General features: G+C 43.1%; 1 protein-coding gene across 6 annotated transcripts in view; it reads left to right on the forward strand.

Annotated features, from left to right (window-relative positions):
• Positions 1 to 18,504, forward strand: part of RBM33 (RNA binding motif protein 33) — a 118,659-nt gene that overhangs the window by 46,153 nt on the left and 54,002 nt on the right. For all 6 annotated transcript variants that reach the window (XM_068549755.1, XM_068549756.1, XM_068549758.1 and 3 more), the window contains 3 exons: positions 1,953 to 2,161; positions 6,030 to 6,315; positions 12,725 to 12,783. In XM_068549755.1, the coding sequence (XP_068405856.1) occupies positions 1,953 to 2,161; positions 6,030 to 6,315; positions 12,725 to 12,783 (554 nt within the window). The remainder of the gene's footprint in view (positions 1 to 1,952; positions 2,162 to 6,029; positions 6,316 to 12,724; positions 12,784 to 18,504) is intronic.

Here is an 18,504-nt window from a genome sequence, read left to right on the forward strand (position 1 = left end):
TGTTTATTTTAGTTAGGCTTTGACAATTCTTTCTCTATGAGGAGGCATCTAGATTTTGCCATATTCTCAGTTTCATTGGCACATGTAATGTGTTAAATTATGTTTTACTGCTTTAGCCTGAAGACCGTTGTTATTATGCCCGCATAAAGTTCTCTTGAAATAATATCCTCGGTTAATTTTGCTGAAGGCAAAGGATCTTTGGGAAAAATATTTTCATCTAGTAATAAACAGTTTAAGGTCACCTAGTACCAGCAATAGGATACCGCCTTCAGTTTACACGATGGTCCTTGTATTTGCAAGATTTTCACAAATTTCTTGATTCAGTTATCTGTTTAAAAAAAAAAAAAGACTGTCATTTGTTTTTATTTTGCCAAGTAAACTGTGTTTTATAGATATTCATTATGTATTAGTTCAACTATTATAAAATTATTTATATGTAAATGTGTTTTTCTTAAGCACATTTTAGAAAGGGACAACACTGTAAAACCTTGTTACATTGAGCTATATCTCTTTACTTTGGAATATGGACATAGTTCAGAAAACACTTAAAGGGAAATTAACATTTCAGTTGAAGTTACAAATGTAATTTCCATCCTGTCATATTTTGGTGACCTTTTGTGACAGCTTGTCTCAATTGGAGGAAAGCATTTTTACTTGCTGATTAAAGATGTCATTTGAAACCATTTTATTACTGGGGATAGTGAAATTAATCTTGACACTTAGAACCACTAGCAAAATAATTGCTGATTCACTGCATAAAATGTGTATGTGAACCAATCATGTAGTCAAGATGAGAATAAAAGTCTGTGCTTGTTAAGAAGAGATTAAATTTTCTTTTGAACGGAGTCAGAGATTCATTTGAAGGGGAGGGGAATACCATAGAAACAATTTCAAGAAAATGAAATGTGGCTTAGAGATTTTGGAAGAGTTTGGAGATGATTATGGAATCCAAGGTAGGAGATAAACTGGTAATATTTAAAATTTACCCTTCACTGTGGAAGAGGGCATAACAGTCCTTCTTAGTAGAATGCAGTGAAATCTTTAGAAGGTATTCATTTATTAATGGAAGATATATTATCATAACTTAGATAATATTTTAAATGAAGGAACCATATTTGAATAAGTTAGCATTTTTCTTCTAGGAATTCAGAATAACGTGCCAACTGAAGTTTCTTAGGGCCAGAGACTATATGTTTCTCGTATCCCTAAAGCATTGGTCAGAGAGCTGAGCAGCACCTACTGGGTGTCCCAGAAGTATCTGCATTAATGGGTTTTTTTCTTTTGTGGCTTTGCTCTCATTCGCTGTAGCTTCCCTCTCAGACTGCCTGGATATAAGCCTTTCTTCACAGAGTCAAGTTGTTATTTTTTAAAAAATAAATCTGAAAATCTGAAATGACAGTATTAAATAAGTTTCCATTCTTTATGAAATTAAGTATTTGACTCGAGAGTGATTTTATTAGTTTTGCTTTTAAAGCAGAACAATCAGGAATTTGTCATTTTTGAGTCTCTTGTGCCACTGTGTATTAACTAATACTTGTCCTGGTTCCGCTTAGAAGAGTGTCCTGGTTTAGGACTGGGGGAGCCAGGTCTTGACCAGCGTCATCCGCCATCACTGCAGGATGCCTAGCAGATTAAGGGCGGTGGTTGGGTTGAACTTCAGCTCCTCCTTTTTAGCTTCCCTCAGCACAAATGAAAACACTTTAAAATTTACAGGAGATCCTTGTATTTTATTACAAGGGAAAGGCATGTCTTCCATTTAACTGGTCTCACTCATGGGGCCTGAATGTCTCTGTGATCGTATCCTGCTTGTTGCTGCTAGTTGAGTTGTTTGTAGTGGGTGAAGCACTTGCCGTTCCTGAGTTTCATTGTCATGTATTTCTTTCCTGTTTTTCCCTATAAATCTGATTTAGGCTATTGGAAGGTATCTAACACATATGCATCTTTTCAAATAGAGCTTTCAGCAGAAGCCAAAGCTGCGTTGCTTGAATTCGAAGAAAGGGAGCGACAGCATAAACAGGGACGCTACGGCTCAAGGCGGGGAGGAAGGAGAGGAGGTTCGTCCATGTGTCGTGGAGCCGGAGACCAGAGGAGAGAGAACAGTGAGAGAGGAAGAGCCAAGGATCACAGGCCCGCCCTGCTGCCCACGCAGCCACCTGTGGTGGTAAGCTTTACGGTTTCGTTGTGGGAGCTTGCGACTTGAGAACAAATGGAAATACGCTTTTGTGTGGGTATCATATTTTGCATTTATCTTAGTCTGAAGTTAAAATTTAGTAAAAGGCATAGTGGCTCAAGTTTCTTTGTAATCTATAGTATGATTTCGTGTATGGTCACACACATTCAGTCCTCTAGTATTCAGGTAGTGCAAACTAATTCTCTGCACACTACTGATAAAGAGAGAGGCGATAAGGAGACCTGGTGTCCTCCAGTGGCCGAACCACAGGGGAGCCTCGCTTTTACCTTCTGCTTGTGGGGAGGTGCTGCTCCTATGAGCACCATTCGGAAAATACTGAACGTCTTACATCTAGAATCTAGCAGTAATGGTGTATTTTATAAAATATTTTTTCTTATACACTGCTTACCGTAGGTTTTTCCTTAAATGTAGCAGTTTCTCTTACAAGTAACTGTCATATCCTATCCATAAAAATGGAGATTGTCGTATCCATGAAAAGTTTTCATAATTTAGGAATAAATCAAGTACTTGTAATTTCAACTTCATTTGAATTTCCTCTGTATTTCAAAGATGAGACATCTCAGGAACAAAGACAGGAGTTGTAGTGATTTTTTTGTTGTTGTTCCTTTAGTTAGCCTCAGGATTTTATAGCTTTTTCCTTCAGAAGTCAGTCTTCAAGGACAGATTCATTTAATATAAATATGTGTCCACACTGTCTACCCTCCTACATTATTATCTGAGTTTAGGGGAAAACCACACTTTGCCTCCGTGTAGAAATGCTTTGTTTTAGGAGGCATTCATTTGTGAAATAACAAAGTAGAAAAGATGACTTACTGTTTTTTTGTTTTGTTTTATTATTATTACTTTTAATTAATTTTTATTGGAGTATGGTTGCTTTGCAGTGTTGTGTTAGCCTCCAGCGCACAACAGAATGACTCAGCCGTACACATACAGATATCCCCTCCCTTTTGGACTTCCCTCCCGTTTAGGTTACCACAGTGCGTTAGGTAGAGTTCCCTGTGCTGTACAGTGTGTTCCCATCAGTTGTCTATTTTATACATAGTATCAATAATGTAAATGTGTCAATCCCAGTCTCCCAATTCCTCCCACCCCACTCCTTTCCCCCTTGGTGTCCATACATTTGTCCTCTAAGGATGACTTACTGTTTTAGCATGAGAATTCTAATTTTGATCTGCAAGGAAGAGGGGTAGGTGGGTTGACTACAGCATAAAGAGGTTGATGATATTAATAACTGCCGTCTGCTCATACAACTGTTCTTAAGCTTCTCTGATAGCGAGAAGACTGGCCCTTCAGTTTTTTCTTTTTCTTCTCCATCCCATCTCCTCTCCCCCAACCTCCACTTGCCGTGTACTGAACAGCCAGCTCCGTTATTTTGGCCTCGTGGGGGGGAACCAGCCACACAGGAGACCAGTTTTTTTGCATAACTGTGTCTCCATGATCCTGGAAAAGTAACTGAACTCCCTGTTTTCTTATGTACATAGAGAGGAAGTATGTGCCCATATGTGCCTCCTTCAGAGAGGCTCAACTGGGAGATCTGTGGGTGCTTTAAAAACGTTGCCCAAGTGTGAGTTGGCCTGAGTCCCTCCCGACAGTGATGCCGTGTCTCTGGAATTCTGTAGGTGCTATAGGGCTCCCAGTGAACTGGGGCTGCACCCACTCCTGGGGCTTTGGCATATATGCTCTACGCTCATCTCTGCTAGTCAGTGGTGTTTTAAAGCTGCAGTTTACTGAAACGGTCACAGCTGTCTGAAACGACCTTAACCTCGCTCACACTTGTGTCCACCCTTGATCCTGGCCACTCGCCACCCCAGAGCTGTCTGTCTCTTTGACTCTTCACCCTCAGAGTTCTGGAAGGAATAACCTTTGCTCACCGTCTTTGCTTGTGTCCATTTTCTCGGTCCATCCTTTGCTGCCTGGACTTCGTTCTTTTCCCTCTCCCGAATGTGCTCCCAGAGTCGCCACCTGACCTTTGCAGTCCGTCCTGTTGGACTGCACTCTGGGACCTTGGGCATCACCCATGAGCTCCTCTTTCTTGAGCCTTTCTTATTTTGAGTGTCTGAGCTTGGGGTGTACTCTCTTCTCTTCCAGCAGGGCCCCTTCCGTCTCCCCTGTTCCTCAGGCTGCGTTGTTCTCAGGCCTCTTTTTAGTCAGAGCTCTAAGTCGGCAGCCTTGTCCTTCCTGCCATCTGCTGTCTCCACACGAGTCTGGGTCTGTAGCCCTAGCCTCTTGCCAGCTCAGTTTCTTCATTTCCTAGCTGCCCTGGGCCTCTCTGCATGGGTGTCGCCCAGGCCCTAAATTCCCCTTGTTTAAAACACACGATTTCCTTAAAAATCCTTCATGCTCTTGAGTGAATGGCCCTGCGCTGTGCTCATTCCCAGTTCTGTTCAGATTTAGCTTAGCCGTCCCTCTGTCAGCATGCTCTCCGTGTGGATTCAGTGGTGAATGAGATAGAAAAGACTCCCGCACCATGTGCAAATGTGCACATTACAGATGTCATGAGTTAGAGGAGGGAACAGACTGGTTTCTGGGAGCATATGTATGTATCCACGGATTTAAGCCGGTTCCAGAATCTTTAGAGAAGTCCTCCCTGAGGAAGGATAGGTTAGACAAGGTCATGTACACTTTGGGTTCAAAATTCTCATTGTTCCTTTGAAATATCTTCTTCCTGCTGCTCTTGTTCAGACCACGGCCGTTTCTTCCATTCAGCTCCCGCCGTAGCCTGTTAAATGGTCTGTCTTCTTCCATCCTCTTTCCCCTCGTCCATCTCACACACTGCTAGTCATCGTCGTCATGCATGCTGTGACAGCTGAGAAGCCTCCGTAATTTGGCGTCATCCCGGGGAAAACAGCTCATTATACGAGAGACTTTGGTCGGTAGTAGCCTGCTGCCTCGACTCCTGCGTGTGGCCAGTTTGGTTAGTGGTTACAAGCAGGACTTGCGGAATCAGATTCTCTGCTCTTCTGCTTACCAGCCGCTTGACCTTGTAAAAGGAGAGTCCTAACAAGGGCCCACTGCGTAGGGTGGTTGGGAGTGAGTCAGTTACTCCACATACTGACCTTTGAGTAGGTGCTTAAAACACAAGAGCCCGGTGCCCTGCAGCTGTTGCTGTGGGTGGTGGTTTCCTGCTCTCCAGCAACTCTTCCATGAAACAGCCCGAGATCCTTGACCACCTTGAGGGTGTATTTTCCCACCTTCGCGTCCTCCGGTCTTCAGATGTGGCTGTAGCCACACTGGTCTCCCCCTCGTGTACCCAGCAGGCATGTGTTTCTGCCTCTGCTGCTCTCAGGTGGTTCTGTTCCCCTCCCGGCATGGCCCATCTCCTTCCCCTCCTTCCTGGTTCAGATGCCGTCTTCTCAGGAGCTTCCCCCAACTCCCTTCGGGGAGCCCTTTGTCCTTTTCTGCAGCCTGGTTTCTAGCAGGGTTGTTTGTGCACGTTCTCGCCTCGCTCGCTAGGCTTTCTCAAAGAGGAGCAGGGCTGGCTGTGCAGGGACAGCCCAGGGCAGGTTGTGTTCCGTCCCCAGCGCAGCGCTTGGCTCGCGGTGGGCAGTTTTGATGGTGGAACTGCATTTTTTTTCCTTTTGGAATCCATGCGTGTTATTCTGGGGCTGCTGTTTTTCCCTCCTGGCCCCGAGGTTGACTCGTGTTGTCCGACAGTGGCCCTTTCTGTGAGCGGGCGGAGCAGCTTATTTATCCTGCTGTTTTACACAAGTTGTTCCTGTAAACTTATTTCCAAGTCATAACTTTTACAGTTCAGTCGATGTGAAATCTGTAAGGCATTGGCCTTTTTCCTTCTGAGTGTTGATCTCCGTGAATGTGTCTCTTTTCCGGTGCTTTTCAGGCGCACTCTCCGAGGTTAATTCCTCCGCCACAGCCTCAGCCTCCCCCGCCGCCGCCGCCGCCGCAGCAGCAGCAGCCGATCAGAAGTCTGTTCCAGCAGCAGCAGCTCCAGCCTCTGCTTCCCCTGCAGCACCCACACCATCCCTCCCCTCCCCAAGGGATGCACCTGCCGCCGCAGATCGAGGCCCCGAGGGCGATGATGACCCCTCCTCCCGTGACTCCACAGCAGCCCAAGAACATACACATAAACCCCCACTTCAAGGGGGCAGTGGTGACGCCCGTGCAAGGTACGTGTCTCCGTTGCTGTTGTAAAGTTCCAGGTTCCTCTGGCAGATCATTCTCACGTGCAGGTCTATAAGGACGACGTGGATTCCCTGACTCTTCTCCCACCACTCAGATGCGTGCTGCCTGGCCAGGCCACGCTCGTCTGCTGCAACACGTGCGTCTCTTGTTGTATCATTCAGTGGCGGGTACTGAGAAGACGCAGTAAATGTAAAGGGCATCAGAGTTAATTGTGGAAGTGTCTGATTGGTGTTCTTCATAAATTCCCAGGTGGGGATGTTTGCAAAGTGAATGTTCCCTTCAGGTTCCACTCGGTGTGCTTCCTTTGAGTTCCAGAGGTACAAACCCATCTTTTAGTTATTAATTCTAAGTGAATAACCTCTTCTGTTATGATTACAGATGCATGTTCCTGAAGCTGGGAAACTAGTTTTGAGCAGTTGATACGGAGCATATCTTCATGCATCTGTTCAACACAGTGTTGATTGAGATCCCGCTCTCCCTGGCATTGGAGATACATTGGTGAACAAAACAGACAGTGCTTTTTGCAGTTGTGACCTAGCTTTCTAGCAGAGACAGTGAGCAGTAAACGTAATAAAATAAGAACGCCGTGTGGCGTGTTAGAGGACGAACGTACAGTGACACACACGTGCAGGGTGGGGGGCATTGGGGTGGGCTGCAGCTTTCCATGGGGTGGTGAGGGCCGGCTTCATTGAGAAGGAAAGAGTTGAAGGTCCAGGAGCTAGTGACGTGACTCTTTCGGGGGAGAATATTCCAGGCAGAGGGGTCGGCAAGTACAGGGGCTCTTAATTCTGGTGAGACTATGCCTTTTGTGTTCAAGTAACTAAAAAGAGACCATGTAACATTAACGGAGTGATACGGGTGGAGAGAAGTGTGGCACCTGGGTCAGCTAAGACCTGGGAACCATCCTGAGAGCTTTGGCTTTTGTTCTGAAAGACATGGGCTGTGATTAGAGCAATTTGAGCAGAGGAATAACGTGATCTGGTGTATGTTTTAAAAGGGTTATTCTTGCTGCCGTGTTGAGAGTGGGCTTGTTAGGGTGGCAGGGGTGGAGCCAGGCATTCAGCTAGGAGGTGACTATGGTAATCCAGGTAACAAATGACATGGCTCGGGTCAGGGCCGTGGTGGTGGTTAGGGGTCAGATGCTGGATGTAATTCAAGGTGGAGCCGATGGACCGGATGAGCGTGAGAGGGAGAAGAGGCGAGATGGTGCCGAGGGGGCCTGAGCATTTGAGGGATGGAGTTGCCTTCACCTGAGAGCACTTGGGGGAGAGCAGGTTTTGAGGGGCAGCACAACAAAAGTTCTGTGCTGGAGATGCCACCTAGACGTGCAGGTGGAAGCGTCACGTATGAAGTTACTAGGAAGAGTTGAGACGAGGGGTCTGGGTGCAAAGCAGAGGTGGGGGTTTGTTGGCACAGAAGTGGACCTAGAGTCTGCACCCCGTGGGAGACCCAGGCGTCATCGTGTCGGGGGGACCGAGGCCTGGAACCTGGGGCCCTCGACGTGATAGGCGGGGGCCCGCAGGGAGGCAGAAACCCAAAGAGTGTAGAGGACGGGGACAGCAGGGGACCCACTGCTGCCAGGTCATTGGGGACGGGCTTCAGGCCGTGTGCTGCACGTGGCGGTAGAGGGGTCTTTGGGGTATTGACAGAGTGGTTTTGGTGAAGTGGTGGCAGTACACGCCGCACTGAGGTGGGTTTGAGAGGGAACGGGCGCACAGAAATGGGAGATGGTTGTACTGACAGTTGTCGAAGGTGTCCTGTTGAGACAGCTGGGGAGTGGGGGTGCTGGGCAGCTCTGACGCCCACTCGAGCTGTGGGTCCTGACCGGAGACCCGGCCGCGTGCTTGCACGCTCTTCTCCAGCCACTCTCACCTTTCTGTGTCAGGTGTCTCCTGACCGGAGACCCGGCCGCGTGCTTGCACGCTCTTCTCCAGCCACGCTCACCTTTCTGTGTCAGGTGCAGCCTAGACAGAGCTGGACTTGCTTGAGTCCAGGTGTTGGCAAAGCAGTAGAGAAGGCGCCTTGCTCATAATGAAGGGCTGTGGCGTGTACGGTGACAAGGGGCCAGGAGATCTTTGAGGGTCCAACAGTTGGAGGAACTGGGGTCCTGGAAGAAGTGGGGTGGAAAGGTAGAAGGTAGTGTGGTAAGAAGGGGGACTCGTAGAGATCGCATAAGGTCGTGGATAATGACCAGGTCTCAGGTGTGGAGCTGGGACAGAGGATGGCAGCCGGGCGCCGGGGCGACAGGGCGCTGGGGCATGAGCGTCGCTGCCGAGACCTGAGACAGGGCTGGTGTTGAAGACAGTGGTGAGCTAGGAACTGAACTCTGAGACGCAAGAGAGAGCAGTGGTGTGACCAGTACGTGGGCAGCAGTAGGGGTTCCTGGGCCGTGCTGTCCGATGACATGAGATCCAAATCTGGGGTCTGAAACGGCAGTGAGGACCAAGAAGGATCCCCCCCGCCCCCCCCCACCGGCTCCAGAGCCAGCGGGAAGAAGGCTGAGGGAGAAAAACAGCCTCGTCCTGTGGGAGAGTTAGGTTTCCATTAGAGCAAGAAGGGGAAGAGCTGAGGCCATCACGGGTTCTGCTGCTGGTGAACTTGGAATTCTAAAGGGTCAGGAAGTTCCAGAAGTTGGAGAGAGGCCTGAGATAGGACTTGGAGTATGGGAGACAGCCAGGGCCCGGCGTCACCATGAAACTGTGCTGTGGCCTTGGAGCAGAGGGCCGTGAGGGCAGCTGGCTGGCCGTGGGTTTCAGTGTCCGTGTGGGGCTCTAGGAGTTGCTCTTGTTTTACATACCCGGGAGGGTCAGAGTCGGGTTGGTACCTGTGGGTCCCTGAGCCTCCTTCCCTGGCCCCTTCCCTTGTCCCCATGCTGTGCTGGAGTCACTTGTTGGCCTCACCCCCTCCCAGGGGCAGGCAGTATGGCTGCTGCACTTAACCTTTGCAGTCCCTGCAGCTAGCGCACTGGCGGCCTGGGTCTCCTGCAGCAGCTGTGGGATGAAGGATCCCGCACACGCTGCGTGAAGGGGAAGGGCGACTCACTGGGGAAGCCTGTTCCACAGCGGCTTCCCGAGACGTGCAACTGCAGTAGATCTAATTTGTCGAAATAATTGTACCGATGTCAGCATCTGTTACTGTGTATTTCCTTCTAAAATTGAATGGAAAACTGGCAGTTGATAAGGTGCACAGATTTTCTTTAGCTTAATGAAAATAAACAGTGTTGGAACTACACAGTGGGAAAGCTATAAGGAAACCCCAAGCTGTCCTCTAGGCATGAAAATAGTGTGCTTTGCCAGAGTCAGTTGCCATATGGGTACAGAATGCAGGCCTTGCATCCCAACACTCGTGCCTGATTCAGTAAATACAAGATCAGCTTTCTGACAAGAGTTTTTAAACTCTTAGAACCAGCTAAATGTGTTCTCCTCAGGAAGCCAGGCGACTCAGTGCCCCACCCACGTTCCTTCTCTTTAATGTAACTTTGATCTTGAGAACCCTGACACAGGGAGAGAGAGAAATTGCCTTTGCAGGTTATACACTCAGAACACTTTTGAAGCAGTTGTTTATTCAATATTAAATGAACGAGCTTAATTAAATAGAAAGCCGCCGTTATTCTTGAGAGAGGCTGAATGTCTAGTGGTCTCCTGTACATGAGAGATAGATTAACCCGTGATTCTCAGAGCCTCAGGCAATTAAAAGGTATTTTAAAAAACTGTTTTTAAAAAATTTAAAAATGTATGCCCACCTTTGCCTGATAGCACATATTTTCTTTTCAAGGATGAAGAGTGTTCTATCATATTGTAATTAACCAGTTTTGGTGGAAATTTATCTTGTTTTCCAGATTTTCAGTATTAGAACTGTGGGAATGAATTGAAACATTAATCAGTTTAGTTCATTATTTCGTGGGACAATATGGGAAATAAATATTAAATATCAAAGAGTTCAAGGTTCAACTAGAATGATCTGTTAGCATTACAGGTGTTATTTATTTATTTTTAAAATTTATTTATTTATTTATTCATTCATTCATTCATGGCTGCGTTGGGTCTTTGTTGCTGCGCACAGGCTTTCTCTAGTTGCAGCGAGCGGGGGCTACTCTTCGTTGTGGTGTGCGGGCTTCTCATTGCGGTGGCTTATCTTGTTGCGGAGCACGGGCTCTAGGCGCCTGGGCTTCAGTAGTTGTGGCTCGCAGGCTGTAGAGCGCAGGCTCAGTAGTTGTGGTGCATGGGCTTAGTTGCTCTGCGGCATGTGGGATCTTCCAGGACCAGGGCTCGAACCCGTGTTCCCTGCATTGGCAGGCAGATTCTTATCCACTGTGCCACCAGGGAGGCCCTAGCATCACAGGTTTTAAATTCTCTCCTGTTCACAGTGAAGAAGGAGGCAGATAAGTAGAAGTGTTCTGCTTGCAAACCAGGTCGTGTGCTACGAGACTCCTGCAAAGACGCTTTGCAAACACCTTGGCAGTCTGACCACGGCCCCCCCTGGGTTTGGCTAGATTTCTGATCTGCTCCTATCACACCTGGTCTCAGATGCTCTCTTCTGTCATCTTTTGTTCTTTTTCTCTTCTTTCTCTTTCCTTGCTTTTTACAGTTGATTAAAAAAAAATTGCCAACTCATCAGAAGGCTTCTGTGTAAGAAATCTATTAATTATGACGGGATTTCTTGCTCTCATCCATCCCCCCTTCCCCCTCCCCCAAACTTAGAGAGACTTAAAATACTTACCCTTTCATTATATTGGAATTATTTGATAGGAATTGATGTTTAAATCCAAGTTTAAAAATAAGTGGTACATATTCTTGGAGATCTGCGTATTTTCTATTTGGTAGTTAATTTTAAAAACACTGTCTTTATATTGTTTACTATGTAGTTTTTTTTTCTTCCTCACTTTCATTATAATCTTCTGAGGTCAGAGGTACTTTATTAGTTTTTTCTTTCTCCACTTCACAATCTAATATTTTGCTTCAGGTATATAATCCACGTACCCCATTGCCTGTTACCTAGCTGTATAAAATTTTATATTGTCTTGCACAGTGACCCACTGTTACTTTGAAATTTTGACTCATTAGATTAGACTGTCAAGAGGGATGGACTTCTCCCATTTTTACATTTTATCAAAGGAAGTTTCTCTTGGTCTCACTTTTTGGCTTTGGTCAGGCAGTTGACACAGGCCCTCACGCTGTATCACTTTCAATTGGACCTGTGGAAGTGTGATGTTAATTAGAAGCTGAGTTATGGAATTCTTTGAGTAATCATAATAACTAAAAAAAAAATTCATCCTTAGCAATCTATTTTAAAAGTAATTTTGATTGACTTTTAAGCTTTATCACTTCTGTGTTTCTCATTTACCAGAACTTTTATTATATTATTCTTGCCAAGTTCTACATGGGTATCCCTTTGTGTGTATCTGTGTTTTGACGTCGTCCTCTTATGAGGACATTGGTCATGTTGGATCAGGGCCCACCCATGACCTCATTTTACTTAATTACTTCTTTAAAGGCCCATCTCCAAATACAGTCACCTTCCAGAGTCCTCGTGGTTAGGACTAACATACGAATTTGCGACAGGGCCACAGGTCAGCCCACAGCCTCTGACCGTCTGAGATCTTACTGGATGCATTTGGCAGGACGTTTTAATGGAAGATACAGCATGCTACCGTGTAGCAGTCACCACTCGGGTGGGCATTTTTTTCACCCCCAAAATCAAAATCAGTATAAGGCATATGTTTTAAATAGCTTAAACATATCTGATTTAGTCCCACGGTGTGAAACTAGCATCTGGCTTCTTCCCTATGATAAAATGTCTGTTTTAAAATTATTTGGCTCCTTGTTCTTCTGGTAAGTTGATGAGAGTTCGGCCTGTTTAAACACAAAGCTAAGACAAACTAATAGTCTTGGCATAGCAGGTTGTTGAGTAGGTTATTCTTTGTCACAATACCCTGGGTGTGTGTATTTTCCTTTCTCTGCCTGCTTCACTTCCTCCTTCCCTCCTCCTCTCTCTTTCATGATCCTAGAGGATTTGGGTTTAAATTCGTATTTGATTGGAGTCAGAAAATATAACTCGGATTAGATAGCCTGGATAACCTGGGTATGGATGTCAAAAATAAAGTAGGTTTTTTATTGTAGAGGAATAATACCTTCTTTTATTGCAAAATATTTTAATTCTAAATAAGAATTCACTGTTGAAATTTAAGCTTCTGCTCGTGCTATTGTATACTGAAGACAGAAGTTCTCTCCCCTTTCCCTTTATGGAATTGTAAAAATATTCAGCACTTACCTTAAGTGTAAACATATTATATGTATTATACACATAGTATATGTTTTTTATTAAGCTTAATACATTGCACTCCTTTTCTGGTGGGTTTGGATGTGTTCGTAATGAAAGGTGTTTTTCTTGCAGTGCCCTTGCTGCCGGTCCCGAGCCAGCCGAGACCTGCTGTGGGACCCCAGAGGTTCCCGGTGAGTAGCAGCTGCTCCTTCTGCCCTGATAGGGATGCGCACACGTTTATTAGGAAATATTAATATAGCAAATATAAGTGGTTCCAGCTAAATATGAGTTCAAGGATTTGTAAATATTGACAATAATTTTTGCAGTGGAAAATGTTTGTTAAAAGCTTAAGGTCAATGGATTTTTGAGAATGGAATTAATTTTGTTTAACTGTAAAATTGTTGAATCAGGATCATCAGTAGAATGCCTTTCGTCTTAAAGAATATGAATTTTGATTTTACTATTGCCTTATGTTAAAGTGAAAAAGGGCCTTTATTATCGTGTGTGTGGGGGGAACATGTGCATTTGGGTAAGTACGGGTATGTGTGTGCAATTTTAGGGAATAATAATGAGATGTCTACTTGTTTTAAAAAAAAACCCTCAGAAGTCTTCATGAGCCATTGGTTTTATATTTTAAAATGGAGGTTTTCTTTTTAAAATATCATTAAGAGAAAACACTCCTCCCCACACTTTCCTGTAGTTCCCATAACTTTATCCATTTTTCTAACATGTTTTAAGTAGAAGAAAAATGTCCATTAAATAGTTATATCTGTTTAAATAAGTAAATTTCATTTTACTTGAGTTTTTGGTTTGATTTGTAGTTAGTTCATGGTTTTGTGAAATCAGTGAGAACATGTTCTAAGAACAATTTTGAGGAAACAAGGACCATAACATGTTAATGTAGTTTGTATGTAAAACATGTAGTTTTGTTGAGGCTAAACAATCTGATATCCAGGAAATGCCTAAATGACCTGTTTGACTCTAGCTTTGATGCTTCAGTAGATACCATAGTTATGTGGGGCATTTAGCAAAAAGGTTTTAATGAAGGATATCTAGATGTGTAGTCAGATGATTATTCAAAAAATCAGTATTGGATTTAAGGTTCAGAGTGTTTTTTAGAAAATTCCTTGATTTGTAATTATTATTTATGAATTATGATTTCTGAAACTGATTCTTACTGGTTTCATACCCTGTATTAGCTAATTTTTAAAAATTACTTACCAAGTTCTAAAAATAGTTATTTTTAAAAATTAGGTGATGTTTATTGAGTACAATTCTGTATTTGAAGCACTTGTCTAAATAGCTAAGATTTATTAATTGTATTACCCAAGGATAAGCGCGTATGATTTTAGTCATTAGATATATTTCTTTTGGTGAAGTAATTTAACTGCTAGTTATTGTAAAGCACTGACATTTTAAAAAATGTACTTTTTGCTATTTTCAGGGTTGTGAGCTTCTGTGTTAGAATCCTCATTGGACTTGTGTTTATGTTTTATTTGCAATATAGCGATAAAACTTGATGTGAAAAAGCAATTGTAGCTTAAATCAAAGTAATGTTGTATGTAAATATAAAATTAGAATAATCGTTTGCAGTTTTTATCTACTTATAATTTTTGATTGTACAGATATAATTGTATCTGATACTGGAAGAAGCAAACCTCATAATACTTGAGGATTTTACAAGAGGATAATAAAACAGAATTTCTTTGTGAGAAATTGAACTTATTTTTAAGTTATATTGTACTCTGAGGGTGGTAAATATTATTGAACTGCTTTTGGAAGTTTCTGCAAGGCGTAATGTTTTGTTACTGTTTTTAAGGTGGGATGTGTGTGGGGATGATGGGAAGGAGTTGGCCTAGAAATTAGTTGTCTGTGTGATATAATTTCAGAAATATTTACCGCTGTTTATTATGTATCTTTTATTTATTTACTTATTTATTTATGCCTGCGTTTGGTCTTTGTTGCTGCGCGCGGGCTTTCTCTAGTTGCGGCGAGCGGGGGCTACTCTTGGTTGCGGTGCGCGGGCTTCTCATTGCGGTGGCTTCTCTTGCTGCGGAGCGCAGGCTCTAGGCATGCGAGCTCAGTAGTTGTGGCTCGTGGGCTCAGTAGTTGTGGGTCGCGGGCTCTAGAGCGCAGGCTCGGTAGTTGTGGCTCACAGGCTTAGTTGCTTCGCGGCATGTGGGATCTTCCTGGACCAGGGCTCAAACCCATGTCCCCTGCATTGGCAGGCAGATTCTTAACCACTGCGCCAATATGTATCTTTAAGCCCCAAATGCTGGTTCTTAAGCTGAAGTTACAGTAAACTTGTGATCTTGAAAATGCAGTGCTCTACTTAACTTCTGCAATCAGTCTCTCTTAGAGAGAACAATCGGATGTGGAATCTATTTTTAAAAAATTACATTAGAGGTGTTAGGTTTTTTAAAAGTCCATCAAAATATTGTTGGGAAGGGAGAGTAACTCTAGGCCATCTCCTGTCATACGTACGCCAAATTTTTTTTTTAAATATCTTTATGAGTATTAATTTTTAATTTTATGTAATTTTAAAGGTTTCTTTCCATTTACAGTTATTACAAAATATTGGCTATATTCCGCATGTTGTACAGTGCATCCCTGAGCCTATGTTACACCCAGTCGTTTGTACCTCCCATTTCCCCACCCCTGTAAAAATCCCCCCCCCCCCCCCCCGCCCTTAACTGCTGGCTTGATCTCCATATCTGTGAGTCCTGCTTCTTTTTTGTTATATTCACTAGTTTGTTGTATTTTTTAGATTCCACATATAAGTGGTATCATACAGTATTTGTCTTTCTCTGTCTGACTTATTTCACTTAGCATAGTGCCTTCCAAGTCCATCCATGTTGCTGCAGATGGCAAAATTTCATTTTTTTATGGCTGAGTAATATTCCATTGTATATATGTACCACATCTTCTTTACCCATTCATCTGCTGATGGAAACTTAGGTTGCTTCCACGTCTTGGCAATTGTAAATACCGCTGCTGTGAACATTGGGGTGCATATATCTTTTCTGAATAAAATTATTTTTTCCCTTTTCTGCTAATAGATTATACTTGGATTTTTATCAATGTAGGTGTAGTTTTGTGACCATTGAGTGAGTTTCTCCTATGCAGAATGCTCTGCACAGAGCTAGTCCTTAAACGATAAAATGTATAAGCATAGGTCACTGGAGCCTAACTTTCCTCCTGAAGACAGTACTATTGTGGCTTAACAAAGCCCCTTGGCAATTTCTTACTGATGGCAGTGTGCCCTGCAGGCTCTTTCTTGGTACTTTTCCATAGGGGACTTCAGTCATTATTTGTTAAACTGAATTTTGCTTTGTAAAATGACTATACACACGCACACATGCGCATGCGAGCACGCTCACACACACACGTTGATAAAACATGTTAGGAAACCTAACTTCAGTTTCATCATAGGGTCTGTTTGAATCAGTGTGCTTCCTTGGCACACACAAAGATTTGAATTACAGAAATGTATTGAGCAAAGCAGAGTTGATTTTGATCTTGTCTTTCCCCAGCCTAAGCCCCTTGAATGAATTCCCATTGCTCCTAGAGTAGGTCATGCTCTTGTTCACAGCTTCATACTGTATTGATGTAAGGACCCGATTCATGTCTGTACAGAGTCCCAGGCATCCTGTGTCTTGTGGAGCTGACCTGACTCCGGGCCTCGTGCACAGAAGTCCAGATAAATAGTTGGTGAATAAGTGTATACAGGGATTTAATATTGAGTTATCTTGCTATTTATTAGGAACCTACATAAAATTAATAGTGTAGAGAAGGGGTGTATACTTTAATTTTTTACTTTTTGTTGTTTTCAAGAATACATAAATGAATTTGCACTATAGAATTACATTATCCACATTTAACTATACAAGAATTCAGCTCTACCCAGTTGACTAAAGAGTGAAAAAGGCAGGCAGTAGACAGAAGTATCACTAGATTTCCCAGTTTTAATGGGATTAGGATACAGTTGGTATTAATGCTAAGATATTCCTTCTCTTCCCCAACACTGGTAAACTTTACTTTCTTAATGGTCCAGTTTGTTTGACAATTTTGTGAAAACTTGAGAATTCTTAATTTAGAACTAGTATGCCTAGAAATTGTACTAAGTGATAACACATCCAGTTTTTTAATTAAACAATCACAGAGGACTCCAGACAACCTAATATGAAACACAATTTTTTTATAGAATTATTTACAGTTATTTTTTAAAATCACAATCTTAGACCAAAATATGGTATTCTAGGCTACGCTTAATGTAGCAATACTAATATTTTTATTTCCTGTTAATGAATTTTATTTACAGAATTGAATAAACAGTTTCTGAAACAAAGGTTTGAATGTCTAAGTAATAAATATCATAAGAAAAGGATTCCTTATTTTTGATCATTTTAGAAAATACTGCTTAAGCTTTTAAGCTCACTGCCAGCACTTCTTTTGTCATGTTAGTCTTTGCATCCAGATGGGATTTTTTTCCCCGTCTTCCTTTGTTTATGGAATTTAGTGAAGTGCTTTGTAATTTAGGTTTCTAAGAATTAGATTCACGTATTTAATTTTAGTTACAGATATAGCCATTAGTGCTTTATTCTCACTTAAGCTTTTATTCCCAGGACTATTTTAATTTTTCATATCAGAGTTATGAATCTTTTTTGGAATCGTAAGTATATCTCAGTTGATAGCAAGCATATCAGAGAATGAATCTTTTTCATACTTATTTTCATATCAGAATATTAATCTGCTGAATGTAAAATGTACCTTAGAAATAGCGACTACTTACAAGAGCAGATTGGCACAGGAAGGAGGCACGTGCCTCAGGAGATCAGGGGGCCATCGAGTGACTGTCCATCCTTCCTCCATTTCAGCTCCTCCTCTTCTGCCCCATCCTGCCATCTAGCCGCCTGCTTGCCCGCAGTCCACTCCTGAAGCATTTTTGTTCATGCCACGACCTTTGAGTGTGATTTCACAGGACAGTTGTGGTTTTCTCGTGTGTGTGTGTGTGTGTGTTTGTTTTTTTTTAAAAATAAATTTATTTCTTTATTTTTGGCTGCATTGGGTCTTCGTTGCTTCGCACGGGCTTTCTCTAGTTGCGGCGAGCAGGGGCTGCTCTTCATAGTGGTGCGCGAGCTTCTCATTGCGGCGGCTTCTCTTGTTGCGGAGCACGGGCTCTAGGTGCGCGGGCTTCAGTAGTTGTGGCACGTGGGCTCGGTAGTTGTGGCACACAGGCTTAGCTGCTCCGCGGCATATGGGATCTTCCCGGACCAGGGATCGAACCCGTGTCCCCTGCATTGGCAGGCGGGTTCTTAACCACTGTGCCACCAGGGAAGCCCTCTTTTTTGTTTTGTTTTTGCAAGGGAGCGAGGATGGGGAGACTAGTTTACCTTTCTGCAAGTCAGCTTCTGTTTTTGTGTCTATTTGAATTCTGTCTTCAGTTCCATGTTCTGTTTTACACATTAGTTTAATAGATCTCTCTTTCCACAGAGGCTGTTCCTGATGTTTTTGTCATTAAAGTTTTAAGTCCTTTCCTTATCCATAAGTATGGCTATCCAGTTATGTATTTGTCCTCAAAGAGATGTTTGTTGTTTTTAAACTTTGTCCACTTGAAAAAGCAACACTGAAGTGTTGATTAATAATATTTTTAAAAGTGTTTTCAGTGTCAGGTAAGCATACAGATAAATTTCAAGTAACTCACATTGTGAAGATTCTTGACCTAGGCTATTTTAAAACCTGTTTAGTCATTCATTTTGCATTGGTGTTTCTGGTAAATGCTGCTATTTCAGGGTAGCCAGTTAAATACTGAGTAATTTGGCTACTGAATAATTTCCTAGTGATCTTTGTTTAAATTAAAACTAAAAATTATGTTTAAAAAAGACTACCATACTAAGTTTAAATTAGTCTCC

The sequence above is a fragment of the Eschrichtius robustus genome, chromosome 8 (genome assembly GCF_028021215.1).
Source record: "Eschrichtius robustus isolate mEscRob2 chromosome 8, mEscRob2.pri, whole genome shotgun sequence".
In the NCBI taxonomy this organism is placed as follows: Eukaryota; Metazoa; Chordata; class Mammalia; order Artiodactyla; family Eschrichtiidae; genus Eschrichtius; species Eschrichtius robustus.